At 40.8% G+C, this 18,375-nt stretch overlaps 3 protein-coding genes across 3 annotated transcripts in view; all 3 read right to left on the reverse strand.

Moving 5' to 3' along the window:
• The window catches only part of LOC104965286 (phospholipid-transporting ATPase ID-like), a 718,806-nt gene that overhangs the window by 371,065 nt on the left and 329,366 nt on the right, over window positions 1-18,375 (reverse strand). The gene's annotated exons all lie outside the window — the stretch shown is intronic.
• snrnp35 (small nuclear ribonucleoprotein 35 (U11/U12)) lies at window positions 916-2,419 on the reverse strand. Its single transcript, XM_010793497.1, has one exon. It carries the CDS (start codon window positions 2,264-2,266, stop codon window positions 1,547-1,549), a length of 720 nt encoding a protein of 239 aa, XP_010791799.1. The 5' UTR covers window positions 2,267-2,419; the 3' UTR covers window positions 916-1,546.
• bud13 (BUD13 homolog) lies at window positions 2,964-7,667 on the reverse strand. Its single transcript, XM_010793496.1, has 10 exons — window positions 7,522-7,667; window positions 7,274-7,358; window positions 6,626-6,710; window positions 6,287-6,547; window positions 5,679-5,944; window positions 5,212-5,320; window positions 4,907-5,045; window positions 4,643-4,824; window positions 4,450-4,531; window positions 2,964-3,353 (listed from the first exon to the last, which is right to left on the reverse strand). The coding sequence occupies exons 1-10, from the start codon at window positions 7,650-7,652 to the stop codon at window positions 3,260-3,262; spliced, it is 1,434 nt and encodes a 477-aa protein (XP_010791798.1). The 5' UTR covers window positions 7,653-7,667; the 3' UTR covers window positions 2,964-3,259.

Raw genomic sequence — 18,375 nt, forward strand, 5'->3', positions numbered from 1 at the left:
CTGGCTCTTTTTCTCCCTCCCCGAGGCAAGCGTTTGCTCCTGCTGTAAATCTCTCCGGTAGTCCACCAGCAGATGAACAACACCCACCTCCCCGCCTCTTCCAAGGGACGAGGGAACCATGCGGCAGAGTTTCCGTTAAAAAATGTTCCGCCGGTCAACATGTCTGTTAAAGTTTAAATCTTCCGTACAAAATTTGAAAAGTGCCGATCAGAGGTCTTCTTTGTTATTTATTGAGCTTTAAAACAAATTGATAACGACTCTGTTCTCTGTATAATAATATTTAATAAACGGTGCCTGCCTCTCTTTTCCTCCCCCTCTTCTGACAGCCCAGCAGCAGCAGGAGACGTGGGGAGAAGGAGGCGGGCTATTTAATCGTTATCAGAAAATGATCATATAGGGCTTACACACGGAGCCGTTGGACCCCCAGAGCGTTGCGTATCCCGGTCTACCCACCTTGGGACCCTCCCCCCCACAGAGCGGAGCAAGGCAACGAAACTTAAAATAAGAAGCAGCATTTTACGGCGCGCTATGCATGGGGCCGCCTTGAGGGGGTTTCCCGACATGTCGTTTCAGTAAATTAAAGGGTGTTTCATGTTGTCGTTGCTGTGGGACTTCTTAATACCTTGGAAAATGCCGTTTAATACTTTTTAATACTTTTTAATAGCCTTAATTTTCGCTAAATTGATTTATCAACTTTTAATACTTTTTAAGACCCCGCGGACACCCTGATAAATGCCTAAAGAAAACAAGCAGAATTTAAATTAGTGCGCTTTATGTTAGGTTGAAGCTATGGTTATTGCAGCAGCTGGTTGCAACACTATCTGTAAAACATACAAAATCACTGAACAAAATGATATCCAATTAAACGATAGAGACTAAACGTATTACGTTTTGAGCTAGGAACAAGGAAAGCCATCGTGTTCAAAATGTTTTGGTTTATTTGATGTTGTTTAGCCAGTATTGCACCAATGCTCATGCTTACAAAATATGATTCTCCAAAAATCTTCATCGGTAAAAACATAATTGGTACACTGCCCTTAGGATGTCTTAGGTAAATGGCAAAAGTATAAGAAAAGTTTGCATTTTCTCAGTCAGCTCAGCTGCAGATTTTTGCTTTTAAAGTTTGTGTCATACTGTTAGGCCTCACATATTGTAAAACAAAAATGTATACTCATTGGGATTTACATTCCTATTTCTTTAAATAAGTTTAATTATTCCAGTGTGCTGCTCCAATTACACCAAGATAAAATCAAATACTCAGTCAGATGTCCCTGGGACATACTGAAATATTTAAGAGTAACAGCTGAAAAGGGCAGCTCCCCCTCAAAATAATATTAACATACAATGCAACCTGTTGAATATCAACCAGTATAATTGTCATTCAGACTAAACCAATGATACATCCAGAAAGTCCTCTGTATTGTAACCAGACCCAGGTGTGCAACCCAACAGATCCTTCACTGCACACTTCCAATTCTTCTAGACAGGCAGCTGCTTTAGATCTAAACATCTGTCACAGCCTTTTTTCTTTTTTTAAATGTGGCCTTCATCTCCTGTCCCGGTGCCTACTCCGGTCCCTTTGGCTCCGGTCGTCCCTCTGGATCCGGTCGTCCCTCTCTCTGCCTCTGTCCCGGTCATCTCTCCTCCCTTTGCTGCCCCACTCCGGCTCTCTGTGTCGCCCCCGGTCCTCCCTGTCTTTCTCCCCTTGTCTGTCCCACTCCCTCCCTCCCCCGCCTCCCTGGTCCTGCATAGCACCGAACCCCAGATGGATGGGCTTACGGAAAGGCCTGTCCCTGCCACCGAACCGCAGCTGTCCGGACTCTTTCTTGCCTCCTTGCCCTCCCCCAAGCCGCCGGGGGACCCATCCCTTGAGGGTCCTTTCTTGCTCAAAATCCACAACCACTTCATTCTGGTCTACCACCAGCTTGTTGGCGTCCCGGCGGGCCCGGACAACAGACCGCTCCTCTTTGTACTCAATGAAGGCGTATCCTTTGGAGAAACCGGTAACGATGTCCCGAACCAACCGGAGCCTTTGGATGTCTCCGTACTTTGAGAACACTTGATGCAGCTTTTCCTCCGTCGTCTGGGGGTTCAGGCGATACACAAACAGCGTAAGCAGTGGGTCTCCAACAACGCCTTTGTTGGGCTTGTATCTGGCGGTCATAGCCCTCCATACCGCACGGTCATGGGGCTCCACGTCTGTGCCGTCGATGCTGCCAGCTTTCAGCGGGTCGTACACCTTCGCTATAGGACTCCAGTCAACCATCGTGGCGCAAAATTAATATAACAATGTCTCTCTTTAAACACGAGTTTTAGCAGCAGTTTAGAGGTGGTTATTTCGCAACACTCATCTGTTATTAGATACAAACCCCATTGATACGGAGAACGTTTCGCCCGAGTCTGTGTGCATCGACAAAAACATTCCGTAGTGAAACGAGTTCTAATCACCTTTTTAAAAGGTTCCTACTTACTCGATTAAGGTTGAGATACTATTTAAATAGTTGTTGTACTTTATTAAAAAAACCTCACCGTCATTGATGTATCGTCATTACATAATACTGTAATTTACAATGCTTAAATATGAAATTAAACTATGCACAGGCCGATTCCTATTGTAATATCATTTAATTAAACCATTTTAACTCCTCAGCTAGTTTTTTCAGAGATTTTTCGATAATTTAGCCCTCATTTTAATCAACAGACAGAGTTTGCACAGTTGTAATGAAGATTGATCTGCTGAGATGTGAGTTAAGTAGCTGTTATAACTTCTGATAATTGCATACTAAACACTATTCTATATTTTGTTCAGTAAAATAAAGCTCCAAAATGTGAAATTACTCAATTCCAACTCAATCCCTTTACACTTCGTATTTCTTTGCTGTATGTGACCACTTATGACACAGGGCGCAATGCTTTACCAAAACATTATTTAATAATAAAACAGTGAAAAACACATCTGTTTTGGCTCCACATCGACTTATTATTATTATAAAATAATAAAGATGCTGTCACTTCACTGCTATGTACAATTATGTTTTTGTTTTTTCACTTTGTCATAATCTGATGTCCATTTGACAGTATTACATTACTTTTCATGGTAAACAAAGTATTTCTCAATCCATTCAAAATGTGAGTTCTGTTGAATAGATGAGTCTTATACACAGCTTTTTGAACAGCCTCAAATCAGATGTTCTGGCTCATGTTTAGTTCTAGGGACAAGTGGTCCTGCACTTCAGCTTGGCTCCAGATCTGATTCCCATTACATGTCCTCTACGCTCCATTTATAGGCCGCATCCTGGACTGCCCTTTTATCCGCGATTCGAGTGTAGCGTTTCTGTTCAAAACCATTTGACCTGCGAGAAAAAAACAATTCAAATTATGTTGTTAAATACGCAATCACACATTCAACTCCATAGTTGATTTGGTGTACCAGAGCAAACCTTTAATTTAAAAGGTCCCACGTGATGCTTTTCTGGTTATTACCCGTCCCCTTGTGTTATTTAGCTTTTTATGCATGTAAACGTTCTACAAAGTCACAAACCCTCAGAGTACACCGTGTAGCGAGTAAAACTCTAACACAGAAAATACGTGTCTATGCTGCCCCAGAACGCCTCGTTGGAGATTTCTCTTTTTCCATTTTTTCCTTCTGGGGAATACTGAGGTAACAAAGTCCAAATGGACCAATTGGCGGAGCTCCGCACACACACTCGGAGCTCAGGCTGTGAGTGTGTGTGCTCAGGGTGAGCTCCGCGGTGTCTCGCAGACCCCACGCAGCAACCAGGAAACAACACAAGTAATCCAGCTCACACTGTCCACTCATCGAGCCTCAAAGGGCGGAGCAGCGAGTCCCGCAACGTCCCGCCAACACGGCACCCAGACCCCATCCAGCATTCTCATCTGTTTGTCATTAATGGTGTCATTTTCTGGTTGCTAACAAACACCACTGTAACACATAAACACTGATGTCCCGCTGTAACGGTGGTTGACTAATCAGAACAGAGTGGGCGAGCTGACCAATCAGAGCACAGTGGGCTCATAGGGGGCTCATAGGGGGGGGGGGGGCAGGAGCTCCAACAAGGCGTGTAGGACAGAGAGTGAATACACATACTATACAGAGATGCTGTATGAGAAACCAAAGTGAGTTTGGAAAATTGCACAATATAAATCTATTCTAGTAGACCTCAACAATGAATTATGATCAGTAGAAATGGCCATGACATGGGACCTTTAATACATAGACAATTTAGAAAGGAGACAAAGTATTAAGAGTCAATTTCATGTATCGTCTCATGGGCTTTGGTAATGCCCCGCCTGAGACTAGTGGCAGGGCCTGAGTCTATACACTCTAATGGGAAATGTAAACTCAAACCCAGATTATGACCCTTTCTTTCCATTGACCACTTTTAGTCACTCCTTCACAGACTGACAGATACGAATATCACACTGTACCTGTCGCATCCATCCCAGCGATAACCTGGTAGAAGATCGAAGCGGTTTGGAGGTGGTGGAGGACCTTTATATCTAGGTTTGTCTGCAAAGTAAAACAAGAACAAGGTTACAATATACACTATACATATATATATATATAGAAGGGAAAAACATGTTGCATCAGTCAACCCAGAGAACAAGGTGCTTAATTTACCATGTGTGTTTGAACTGCGTTCTTTTTTCTTTCTGATCATTGCAGCCATTGGATCTCCTTCCCTCTGCTTATCTCTCAACATGCGATCAAGATCCTCGTCGTCGCGTTGACGTGCCAGCGGCTTGTGGGCTTCATGCATCGCATCTTCAAGTTTCTGCTGATACATCTGGCCCTGAGCCATCCTTGAAATACAAATAGACTTTAATCAACTTCATGGGGTCACGATCACACTTCTCAAATGTGTGGAATGTAATGCAGACGTACCCTCTTCCCCACTGAGCATATTTCTCATCTTTTGCTGCCTTTTCTCCAGCTTTCTTTAGCTTCTCTTCTCTCTCTGTATCCAAATCCCTCCTCTTACCAGTCTTGTCTCGGAACACTGTCTGGGCATTGCGTGATTGATCTAGTAAAAGCAGGAAAATAGATATCAAAGGTCATTTCCTGCATCACTGAACTTCAATAAAACACTTATATGTTTGGAATAAGCATAGATAGTGAAGATGATCCAAATCTGGAAAATCCAGTGAGTTGTTCCATAATAATAATAATAAAGGAAGAAGTGAGCGAACCTTCCAGTGGCAGGTTGTTTCTGTCTCTGCGTTTGTTCTCCTCCTTCTCCTTTCTTAAAACATCTATTGAAACAAGACCTGACGTCCCACCAGAGAGCATCCTTGGGACCTAAAAAGAAGACAAGAAAAATTGCTGATTCGGTCTGATTGTTTGCATACACTGAATTATTAAGGAATATGATGTAATATTCGGGGGCCGAGTGACACAGTGGGTTGTGCGTTTGATCATCAGATCAAGGGGGCGTTGGGGAACTCCAGTTCGAAACCCGCTTCCGCCGCCACTGCGTCAGGCCGTTGTGTCCTTGGGCAAGACACTTCACCTGAATTTGTTCCTGTGGGTATTGTCCACAGTACATGACCATTACATGTATGTGTAATGTGTATCTGTAAAGTGCTTTGGGTCATGGAAAAAGCGCTATAAGGAAATATTATTATTATTAATATCACTCTTTGAACTCTTTGCTCACCTGGCCAGGCCTACGAGGTGGTGACAGATCTTCATCAGAGTCCTTTCCACCCCGCGGTCGCCTTCTGGGTGGCGACTGGTCCGAATCAGAGCCCCGTTTTGTTTTGTTTTTCCTCCTTGGAGGGGATTGGTCCGAGTCTGCATCTTCTCCCTTAGGCAGCTTTTTTCTTGGAGGTGACTGGTCAGAGTCTGAATTGTGCCGATTCTGAGCTCTTTTTCCCAGTGTTGATTGCTGAGAATCAGGTGAGCGTTTTTTACTTGATGAATCTGACAAAAAAAGTATTGTTGAGCGAAATGTTATTATAACAAAGCACTTAAACCCTATGTTCTTATGTGGAAGAAGTGGAGTCTTTTCATAATGACTTCTAAAAAACTGACATTTGTTCCAGCAAAATGAAAAAGAGGTTTCCATTTGACTATCGAGTAATCAAATAAAATGGCCATACATTAGACAACTTTACGGGTATTTTCCAATATGTTTCAATAAACTTGATATATTGAATACAAATCTTTGAAGGTTTTCTGTTTGGTGATGTCTTTTTTATGACTTTCCCCATCTTTTTTTCTCTGTTTTTATCCAGAAAAGTTACTCCTCATCAACCTTCTCACCTTTACTTTCTGCCTTCCCCGATTTCTTCGACTGCCTAGGAGGTGACAAGTCTGGGGAGTCATGACGACCTCTTCCTTGAGGGGACATATCTGGGGAGTCATGACGACCTCTTCCTTGAGGGGACATGTCTGGGGAGTCATGGCGACCTCTTCTTTGAGGGGATATGTCCGGAGAGTCATGGCGACTCCCGCTTGGTGCCTCTGACTCTTGCTGTTGATTATCTTCTCCTTCGACTTCTTCTGTGTCTTCATTTTCGTCAGCTGTTGGTAGAGGAGACCCAAATTAAATAAGCCTGTTTAGCGTGGATACAATACTTATCATGGGTACGTCCACATTACCTCCAATAACTTTCCATCTATGGCTGGTTCTGAAGGCTTCCAGCTGTTTCACATCCGCTGGTCTTTCGTCAATCATCTCAGCAATCTAATTAGGCAAACGCAAGAGGGGACATTTCAAGAGAGTGTTTGGAAAGTTTCACAGAAACTGCCTATATAAGTCATCTACATAACATGGTAGACATTTGTTTAATACCTCTGCTTGTATTGAAGCATTACAGTCAGTGTGTGGCAGATCAATAAGCAGGACTTGAATTTCACAATGTTCTCAAATCTTATCGATGTAACCATTAAAAGAAAAGTGTTGTCTGACGTCTTTATCCCAATATAATAAGTATATCTTAATTCAAATGTAAATACATAATGAGGGTTTTAAAGTTTTTAACCCGTATTATATACCCCACTATCTCAAAATGACGCTAATTTACTTGTTTTTTATAAAAGTGATTACATACTTTTCAAAAACATTTTCTACATTCAATTGCAGGTTTAAGACACAAACATAACAAATACGTGATAATCTGGTGATTACGTAATATCAAACAATGACAGTACACGGTATGTTTACATGAATAAGTCAGCGTGCTAATCACTGCATGTGAATGAATGGACACAGGTTAGCCAGATAAATAAAGTTAGCTAACTTCTTACCACTGGAGCTTCCTCTTCGTCTTCTTCATCCTCCTCCTCATTGATCATCTGTTTCCAGTCTATGTCATCGTCCACAATTGTAAGTCTTGAAGAATGGAAGGAACAGTAAGTATAGTTATGACCACTTTTCATTCAACCAAAATAAGTTTTATGCAGCGACAGTAACGGCTACTTCAGTTAGCTTAGCGGCTATCACTCACACACAACTTGCTAACAGAGGCTTGATACAAACCTTCACAACGACTCACCTTTTATCTGAAACCGGACGCCGTTTCTTTTTAGGCTTCCCCTTTGACTTCTTGCCATCTTCGTCAGCGGATAAATAACGTTTTAGGTACTCAGCTTTAGACAGCTCTAGTCCTTTAGCTGAAGCGGCCATTGTTGTGTTGTCGGAAACTACGGATAGCACCGAGTACCAACAATTTCGAAAACCAGATGAGAAGTTATGTTGCCAGCTAAGGGCTAGCGTGTGTGTGTGCGTGTGCGCGTGTGCGTGTGTGCGCGCGTGTGTGTGTCAGTACCAACAATTGGCTAAGATTTAAAAACACTGCAAGAACAAGGGATTTGCAGTGGGTTTGTTCCCCACACACTTTTGCTTTTTAATCACCTTTTCATAGAGTTTCAGAGTGAACAAAGTGAATTCGTTACAAAATGAAAGTCTTAGATTTACCATTCTTCATTTGGGGACTGTAGAAGTTGTTGATACTTCTTAGAACATGCATGTGTGTATGTACAAGGAATACACAATGCATAGGCAAGTGGTGGCTTTATTCAGGACCACAGCATGTACAGTGAACATGTACATTGCATGCCGACTACCAACTGAATGCATAAACCCTTGATAATAAATGTGTTAAATTAATTGACCAATTATTTAATGTTGCAATATCTTTAAAATAAGTAATTACAGGTCAAAATGGATTTTGTTTTCCAAGGGCCTCTCCTTTCCTTCACAGGCCTACACTTTAAATCATGAAACTTCAAAATCATAGCATCAATGTAAAGGTTCTACTTGAGCCCAATTTAAATACCATAAAGAAAGTATTGAACACACACACACACACACACACACACACACACACACACACACACACACACACACACACACACAACAATTATTAAATGGAGTAAATAAGATATAATAAATAAATAACTTTTACTTGATAATTTTGTTCACAACATTACACCTGTCCTCTAATCTCTATTAGGATAAGTGTGCATGTTTGGGTGTCTTAACGCTCCTGAAATGTACCTAATCTTGTTATCTCTTTCATTGCAGAGCTGGGGAAATGGTGTATTTAATAGATTCTGATCCGTGCAATTTTGACCGACATTAGTTCTAATGTTAATTTGAATTCAACCCATAAGTAATTATTTAAAGTAACTCTAAATGTCCTATGATGATGGATTAGTGTTCAATTTTTTCCAAATTGAATTTGAACAAAAGTGAGATATTTCCTATTAAAGAAGGATCCTTTGCACAACTTTCCCTTCAGAGTGGCCCAACATAGCTTTACGTACCTGGGTATCAATACACATGTGCTTGCTCATAGCACGTTTCCTATGTTTCCCAATCTACCTAATGATTCCACTTTGGATGTTTTCTTGACACCATTTCCAACTTTGAAAGGCTCAATTTCCCATATTTACAACCAAATTCAACTCTTGCAGCCGGAGTCATTAAACTCTATAAAGACCGCTTGGGAGGAGGATTTGGGTGAACCAATACCGGATGAGGTATGGGAGGAGATTCTAGGACGTGTACACAAATGTTCAAGTTGTGCAAGACATGGTCTTAAATGTAAACTACTACACTGTATTTATTATACCAAGCCCTGTTTGGCAAGGATCTATGACAGTGTATCACCAGCCTGTGATAGATGTCGACAATCTCCTGCGGACCTCATCCATATGTTCTGGCTTTGCCCATCCTTACATACGTATTGGGTAGAGATTTTTCCAAACTTTTTCAGAGCTAATTGGGGCCCCAGTGGCACAGAAGGCTCTTCCTGCATTGTTTGGGGTCTCCCCCTCTTCACCCTCCCTCCCTAAGTCCAAGAGAGACGTGATAGCTTTTACCACCCTACTGGCTAGAAGGTTGATATTGCCAAATGAAAAGATACTGTACCTCCATCTCACTGGATAAGAGACATCCTTTTTTTCCTGAAGATGGAAAGGATTAGGTTTTCTTTTGGCTCCTCAAATATATTTGGGAAAATATGGGGCCGTTTTTTCAAATTTGTTAAGAGGATTAAGTTCCCAATCATTACTGATTAAACTTTTGCATTTTGGAGGGGTCCCAAGTTACACTGGACGGGTTGTCACGGGGAGGAAGTGCTGCCATACTGACATGTTTATTATTGAATTTCTTTATTTTGTTTGTATGTCTGTTTGTCTGTTTTTGTATATCTGTTTGTCTTCTGTCTGCGTGGGATTTTGTTTGCCTTGGTGTTAAGCAGTATTTACATTGTTACTCTACCTATTTTTCTATAAAGTGAAGATTTGTTTACCTACTTTTGATAGATGATCTGATAGAATAACTGTATGCTGTTGAAAAAACCCAATAAACAAAGAAAGAAAGAAAAACTTTCTGCTTCAAACAATGCTCAAGTATGCAAGTTCAATTTGGTTAGCTATATTAACAAAAATGGTAGAAAGTAGTGCAGGTTAATTAACTGAACGGTAACAGGAATGTGGTAAATGTGCATGCATAATAAGAAGTAACACATATATTCCTTTTTATACAGTAATTAAAGGTAACATGACAGTATTATGAACAAAACAATATGTGGCTATGTTTCACATAATATCAAATCAAATCTAATGTCAGATTTCATGTTGTAAAACCAAAACATGTGATGGAGTGTGTCTACTTGTTTACCTGCTCTGTAGATCATCTTGGGATTACCACCCTACATGGAAACATCGAATACACCTGCAGTAATGCTAATGATGTGAAACATTTGCCTTTTTAGTAAGACTTTACTCCAACTTGATGGAGTTGGTCTACATGACGCAGCTTATTTCCATCTTGGTCCAATTAATTCACAACAAATCAATGTCTGGTTTTAATTAGCCTCCCTTTATTGAAAACAAATGTTGCGGCTTCCAAAGTATTATTTACATTAGAAGTTATTCACTCTATTTGGGTGTGCCTCCTCAGAAAAAAACACATCTCTAAACATTTCTGTTGAGTTATCTTCATTCTTTCTGGTCAAAGAGAGTTAAGAAAACATTTTAAACTATTGTTGTGTTTATGGGAGGGAAACAAGAGAGAAAGAGAGATACATTTGTAAGCTATAGGCAACATCTAATACACATGTGGGTGTTGTTGTTGTTGTTGTTGTTGTTATCAGATGCGTAGGTGTGGTTGGATATGGGTGTGCCAGCAGAAGCCTGTAGGGTTTGTTTAGCTGTGTGTTTGATAGAAGAAGAGCAGCAGACAAACGATCCAGGAGCCAGAACTCTTCAGAAATATGGCTGAACACTGGACAACTTCCTCTGCAGAGGAAGAAAAGTTGGATGTGAACAATTGAAAAAATGTTCTCAAATGTCTCTCCCACTCACTTTTTCTCACGCTCACTTGCTCAGATCCACACACACACAAAGCCGATCCACCTACCTTTTTCCACGGTGATGCTGGCCACCTCCCCACACATTTTGCACATGTACGTAGTGGTGTGGAGTGTGTCTGTGTAGCCGGTCAGGGTCATCCTGTAGCCCTGAGGATCCAGCTCCTCCACGTAGCTTTTGTTTTTGAACTCCTTATCTGGAGATGAACCGGACACATTGGTGTTAATGATGTACTCTTTGGTTCCTGTGGACCAAGAGAACTCATAGTTGGCAATCTGGCTGGACTTGGGCGGAATCAGACAGTCAACTCTGAGGTCGTTGTCATCTTCAACACACACGGATATCCGATCACACTGTGCTGGGATCAGCAGAACTGTGGCAAAACAATAAAAGAGCAAATGATAAACCCAGTGGAATTGAGCAGATTTGTATTTAAATGTAAACCTTATTATTATTATATGGTCTTGAGATACAACAAAGAAGAAATATTAAGTTATACAAAATAAATCTTACCTCCCAGCACTCCAAATACAAACAGAGACTTGAGCATGATGGAAAAGCACCCATCCAACTTTATTAAAGACAGAAAAGCAAATTACATAGAGCATCTTTAAATATTATATATATGTAAACACTGTTTATTTGCAGAGACACGCCAAATTGAAAATCAGTGCTCGTGTTATAAGTTATTGTAATCTCAAGTAGGGAGACATAATAGAACAAAAACACAATAAAAGGGAAATTCTTAAGAAATACAAAATCCTTTGGTGCAGTAACAATTATTTGGTTTGATTTAGGTGTCTACAAGGTTGAGATGCTACGATCTAAATTGTTAATGTCCTCTAGTTGCCTTCAGAATTGGACTAGATGCAACTTAGATGAAACGATTTCTATATTTGTAAAACTGTTCTTCACATTTTCCAATGCTCTTGACACAGTTTTACATTAATTTATCCATATGCAACGTCTCATGACACAAATTAATTATTTTTGTTTACATATCTCTGCACTTGGGCATTTTCTGTTATCATGTCCTTCATTCCCTTATATTCTTTTTACGGCATTCCTAATGCTCATAACTATTCCCATAGCTGTAGCTGAACATCTTAGAGGAGACTTACCTCTCGTCAGGGCTGGATGATGTAGCAGTTTCTGCCTGCGTGTTCCTGTCCGGCTGGAGGCTAAAAAGCTGTCGGCTTTAGTGTGCAGCAATGTAGAGCATCATACGTCTGAGACGAGGTGGAGAAATACAGAGAGGTAGAGGAGAGAGGGAGGGACGAGGGTGGACCACAGAGCGCTGATTCGTCTTTCTCCTCTGCAGTTCCTGACGGAGGACACAATGTAGGGCTGTAAAACTCTGTCAGCATCATTTTCACAGGAAGCATAGTATGACCTTATTACCTTTCCTCTCTGGTCCTCTGCTCACCTTGTCTCATTTACAAAGCTCTTCTCATACAGATGTTCACTTTATGTTTATCTCTATGCGGTATTCTCCCTTATCTATTCAGTTATGCTGCTGTTACACTTCCTATATTACTTTGACAGAGATTCGTTCTTATAAGATACTCTATTTAACGAGCACATTACGTACTCTACACTCTAGATTTACTATTTTACAATATTTGTAAAGATAATTTAAAGATATATGTCCTTTAATTGACATTCTGTTTGAAAATCCATACTACCACAGGGTAAATGTGTGACCCCCAGACATTTCTAGCACCGTCATACCAGATGGCTCAGTGTCTCCACCCTGAGGCCATAACAGGAACTTCACAGAGTAAGCTGGAAGCAGCTACAGTAAATAAAGCATGCATCACAAGGCTCCGGGGTATATGGGATGTTGAGTTGTTGTTGTAGGTGGATGGCTATGACCAATATCATCCAATGAAGGACTTATTTTTTGAAAGTGAGGGGGCTAAATGCTACAATGACATAGATGAAGTATATTACGCGTGAAAAAAAGTAATGTTGTCTTAAATTTATTTTAAAGGTCCCCTATTATACTGTTTTTCATAAATATATTATAGGTCTCAAATATATACAAAACATGTCTCTGAAGTGTTTGGCTCGAAATACCAAACAGATCATTGCAGCATCCCATAATCCCCTCTGTTTCAGCCCTGTTTCAAAAGTACTGATTCTCTGTCTTTTACTTTAGATGAAAATAAGGAGCCACTCCCCACACCCCTCTTGAGATGAGATTGTGGTTAAAATATAACACAATGCGTGCTCTACCTTTACCTTGGTTGGTGATTGGCTAGAGCCAGACAATCATTATGACATCATAAAGTGGCCAAAATCTGATCAGCTCATTTCCAGACAGGTCTTCACAAAGGGGACACATGTGTATGTATAAAAGACATGAAAAAGTGGATTTTGCCTAATAGGTGACCTTTAAGGTAAACTTAAGAAAATGCACTTCTTTTACTTACTTCACAATCACAGAACACTGGGCTGTTCGAAGCATGCTCTGTGCAGAAGGCAGGAAAACAACTCCCTAACGTGTATTTCACCTGAACCTGGCAAACAGAAAAGCCAGACAAGAAAAGGAAAGTCAGAGTTGTAATAGGCTACTATTAAAATGTAAAGAACATCAAGACAGATGAGGAGTTGCACAGTGAACTTATATTATTGGTTATTGACAAAAGGCTTAATGACTGTTATCCCTTCTTCTTTACAATGTCGCTGAAACAAAACTCAGCCAAATAATTACATTCCTATTTAAATATGATTATTAATTTGTTGTTGATTAAAACAGTTTGATGGCATCCTGTAATTAGATTGCATATCCCGCTCTCCCACAGATATATAAATTATATATGAATGCGGTTGAAATACATGCAGAAAAATCTTTGTCTGGAAATAAATGCCTGCTGGAACACATTTCTCTTTAGCTTATCAGAGACAGACATTTCATGGTGCTGCCCACATTAAATGTCTTTCTCTTTCATCTTCAGGCACATTCGGACACAGCCTCCGACTCTTCCCTCACACAACAAGTATATGTTAAGTCTCGATTTCTTTAATTTCTCTCCTTTCTATCGCGGTTGCCTCCTCTTCAAACATGCAGGTTATTTGCCCTTACCACTTTGCTGTTATGTCTTTCCACAAATAGATTCAGTGTATGCAACTGTTGAACTCTTATACATAAACATTGCTGGATATTTAAGCACACTAGCTAATCTTATGCTGTACGTCCATGAGCCCCAAAGGTCTAAAGTGGCTTTACCATAGCTTATCACCTTTAAGCCATTAGTTTTATCTTGCTTACCCTTCACACTCTCATTTGAATCGCTTTGATCAGAGATGGTTTGATTTCGATTTTGGGCTGAGATAAATAGGTATACTTATCTTTGGGTTTTTGGGTTAAACACAACATTGTGTTCTTTTTGGGATAGCTTAAACACATTTAACACAGTTTACCTAGTAGCTTATCCACTTCCTAAAATATCTGCTTCGGGGATGTGGAGTAAAGGTGTAAATCCAAAGTTTGGTCACAATGATAGGACTTGACCTGCGAGCGATATGGGAATATATCACATGCCCATTTGACATAATTAATAACATTATTATCAAATATAGCATCTAAAATATGATTAGACCATTAAAAGTTATCCCACCTTAAAGTGAGCTTGGGTTGTTGTTGCTGCGAGCTTGGGGGCTAATCCCAGCCCCTTTCACTTTAATCAGCAGGTTGTCAGCAAGACACGGGAGTTTAGCCTGGTAGAAGTATTTATTCACCAACAATTAACTGTACACACACTGCACCACTACACACAGCTACTTAATTTCTATTCCCAAAATATGCCACCTCTATTTCTCAGCACACTCAACAACATCAGCGAGAAGTGCCAGAAGCGTCCTGTAAGATATATCGATGTTTTCTCACTGATGATATTGGATTGGTGATCATTGAATCAATATATGATATCGATGACTGTTAGACCTATAATGTGGAGCACTCATAAATGCATTTTTCGTATTTCCAATCGACTGAATATATAGTGTAAAAAAGCGTTCACTGCCCTCCAGGGGTGCCGCCAGAGATTTTGGGCCCCATGAAAAGATATCACATTGGTTACATACCGGTAATTAAAAAATGTTTTCTTAATGTTCTACAATTGTTTGGGCCCCTGTCAGTCACAGGCCCTTAGAATCGTCCTGACTTTTCACCCCCTTACGGCGCCCCTGCTGCCCTCTACAAAAGGAGAGGAGGCAAAAATATAGGATATTATAAGTAAAAAGCACCAATCAGAAGGTAAATGAGTGTGCACAAATGATCAAATCAGGAGAAAACCTAAGTAATGGGAGATCAGGAGTTATCAAAAGTTTTGTTGTCCTGACCGAGGCTCGGTTACCCATTCATATTAATTGGGGGGGGGGAGGGGCAGCAGTCCCTGGGAGCTTCTTCCTGTGTTTACGTCCCTGTCTGGGCGACCTCATTGCTTCTATTGAGTCTGCTCATTTAAAATAGCCTGACTGAGCCTTTCTTTAACTGTGCACACTCGCGGTGTCCAACCCTCACACAGTGAGTTGTCGCTCGGGGCTCTGAAGGGGAGGCTATCTCGGAAGTAATCTGCCCACGCGTTAAGCTGCTTTATCTCCGCCAAGCCTCAGCCGGGCAGACACTGCTGCAGCTCCGGTACTACTCACAGGCAAGCCCAAATCAAAGCGCGTAAAAGAAAAAAGTGTTAAGTTTGAGATTATTTTTTTGCGAAGTGTGTGTGCGCATACGCAGACTTGGCTGCACCCAGCGGACACACCTGCAGCTGAAACCTGCTGCCGTGGGTTCAGACCGGTAGGCAGGAGCCGTAAAACAAGTGCACACTGGGAATTTAACCACAACGAGAAGCTGGCAACGGTGGTTCGGGCATGGACAGCACTGGATTTTGGATATTCCTGATAACAACTTGTGTTATTCCAGGTATGCTGCTCTGCTTCTTTCAGCACTTTTAATAATAGTGACGACACACTGATGATGTGAATACAAGTGAAAGATGTGATGGATTTCTCTCTCAAGTCACATATAATAAAAGTCAGGCTACAGACAGCGATGAGGTCAAAAAGTAGAAAAACGTTGATTAATTCATTTAGATGTCATATCATAATTGGTTGAAACGTAATCACAGTTAGAATTTCTTTTTTTTCAGGCTTTTATTTTGATTAAATTATTTGTTTTCATGTGAATACACAGTGTACATTACATATATAATACTGATCAAAACTTACTATTGTCACCAATTATATTTAAGTACAGGCAGTAAAACTAAGAAAAGGTTACCACTTTTAGATAATCAGTATATATGATAAATAATTGTTGATAAATAATTTGTTGTTTTATCTGTTTTAGCCATAAATAATAGCACCTAAGGGTCGCCTAATTGTAATATTGACATCTTAAAAGCCAAGAGTTTTTAGGATCAGTTACTGATTTACTAGTTTTAATAAAACAACACATTTTAAACCCAATATAAAAGGTATTTGATGATTGCTTCATGATTATTTAAAATTATATTGATTCTCATTATATATTTTCACAATTGATATGTAATAATTTGTTGCTGCACAGCTTAGTCTATTTTGCTCCATTCAGCAAATTACTGATCGGATTTTATGATCATCCAACTTGATTGACCTCATCTTCTTATGCAAATATAACGTATTGTGAAACTATACGATTATTTATCTGGTTCTGTGCAAAGGTGAAATCAGACCAATGTTAACTGGCTCCTGCATTCATCAGTCAGCACTACACTGTTCAATTAAACTCGCCTTCACACTAAGATGTGGCTGTGTGTGTGTGTGTGTGTGTGTGTGTGTGTGTGTGTGTGTGTGTGTGTGTGTGTGTGTGTGTGTGTGTGTGTGTGAAAGAATGGACTAATTATTGCCTCATTGTAACAGGTGCAGCTGTGTAATCACAGCTCAATCAAAAGGGGGGGTGGTATAGATATGACGTAATGAAAAAAGCGATTGTGGCAGCATAAGGATGTATTTAGCTGCAGAGACATCTGCTGTGATTGCTTTTTTCACTCGGTCAGTGTTGGTCAGCCCCCCCCCTTTGCTAAGTTGAGCAGTAATTTGCTGGTGTGAACACAGTCTGTGTGTGTGCATGTGTTGTTACTGAGTGTGAGGCCACACCATGTGTAGGATTGTGAATTTAAAGGATGGAGCGGTGGATTACAGCTGCACTGGGAGCAGGAAGGGTAAAACAACATGATCGCTGCCAAGTCCCAGGCTGCAGACTGTTGCTCTGTGTGTCTGTCCTCCCCTGGCTGCACTATGTCAGCCAGCAGGTGGATGCCAGTGCGCTCACAGGCAACCACTGATATGTTTCCACTAGTAAGTTTGCAGTTTTCCACTGCAGGGAGTCACAGAAAAGGCTGATTGAGACTGACAGATAGGCATCCTCTTGAACTTTTGCGTAATCCACTGTCCACAGCTGGAACACACAGACGCTACCCCGCCGAAACAATCCGGCACAGCCCTTCTGTCCTTTTTTGTTTGCCTCTTTTTTGTGCATGTGCCTCTTCACCCTGGGCTTATTTAAAACGTTTTCCCCCTCTTTTATTGTCTCTCAATCAGTTGATATTTCCTCCACAGAATTATTTTCTATTTGCCTCCATTTCCTCTCTCCCTTAGGGTTTTTTATTTTTTCTCTGATGTCCCAAAAAACACAGACGCCACAGCTACAGTCACCATAATCCTGTGAGCTGCCCGCTGAACACCGGCCAAGTGCACACTCCACGTTTCTACAGCGCTACCGAGATTACACACCCACACGAATCCATGCACGTGCACACAGATCCCAATCAAGAACAAAGAGAGATTATAATTGATTTAGTGACAAATTAGAGAAGAACGGAAAATCGAGAGGAGCACACATCATTTGGTAAAGTGGATGTCCAAAAGTCAGTTTCCATTGGTGGTACAGTTGTTCTTCTTCTGGCACACGGCAACCTTTTGGTTTAGAGCAATAAAGAGTCAGATTTACGTCATATTACATGCCAGACGAACTTTCAGACTGCCCCTAACCCTCGTCTGAGTATTGTGTTCGTCAACTGGTCTTCACTGTGCTTTAGGTTTCCCCACATCGTAAATCACAAGGCCAAAGACTCAAACACAGTGTGTAATCCCCGATCAATCGCAGATTTGATGGCCTAAAGATTAAACAGTTAATCTGCCTGTGTCTCTGCTTTTTCATTTTCTCGTCTGTCGCATGATGTTAGTTTTTCAGTATCGGTAGCCTTCTGTTAGCTGAAGATACATGTTGTTGTATCAGCCTTTTCACATTGCAGTTTGACGTGACTTCACTGCAGATAATGATGTCAGCATCATGTTTTAAGTCTTAGACAGCATGTTGTTGTGTCCCTTGGCAAGACACTTCACCCCAAATTGCTCCTGTGGGGATTGTCCACAGTATTGAGTATGTAAGTTGCTTTGGATAAAAGCGTCTAACAAGTAACATGTAAAGACACATGATTGGTAATACCAGATAAAAGATCACAGAGCCAACTGGTCTGCCACAC

This window comes from Notothenia coriiceps, unplaced genomic scaffold (assembly GCF_000735185.1).
Source record: "Notothenia coriiceps isolate Sejong01 unplaced genomic scaffold, NC01 NC01_scaffold00037244, whole genome shotgun sequence".
NCBI classification, from domain to species: Eukaryota; Metazoa; Chordata; class Actinopteri; order Perciformes; family Nototheniidae; genus Notothenia; species Notothenia coriiceps.

Bases quoted from the DNA above. Each gene is read 5' to 3' on its own strand.
- snrnp35 (XM_010793497.1), bottom strand. From the start codon at position 2,266: ATGGTTGACTGGAGTCCTATAGCGAAGGTGTACGACCCGCTGAAAGCT.
- bud13 (XM_010793496.1), bottom strand. From the start codon at position 7,652: ATGGCCGCTTCAGCTAAAGGACTAGAGCTGTCTAAAGCTGAGTACCTA. The intron at 7,359-7,521 runs GTGAGTCGTTGT...CCATTCTTCAAG, and splicing joins CGTCCGGTTTCAGATAAAAG to ACTTACAATTGTGGACGATG. The intron at 5,046-5,211 runs GTTCGCTCACTT...TGCTTTTACTAG, and splicing joins AAACAACCTGCCACTGGAAG to ATCAATCACGCAATGCCCAG.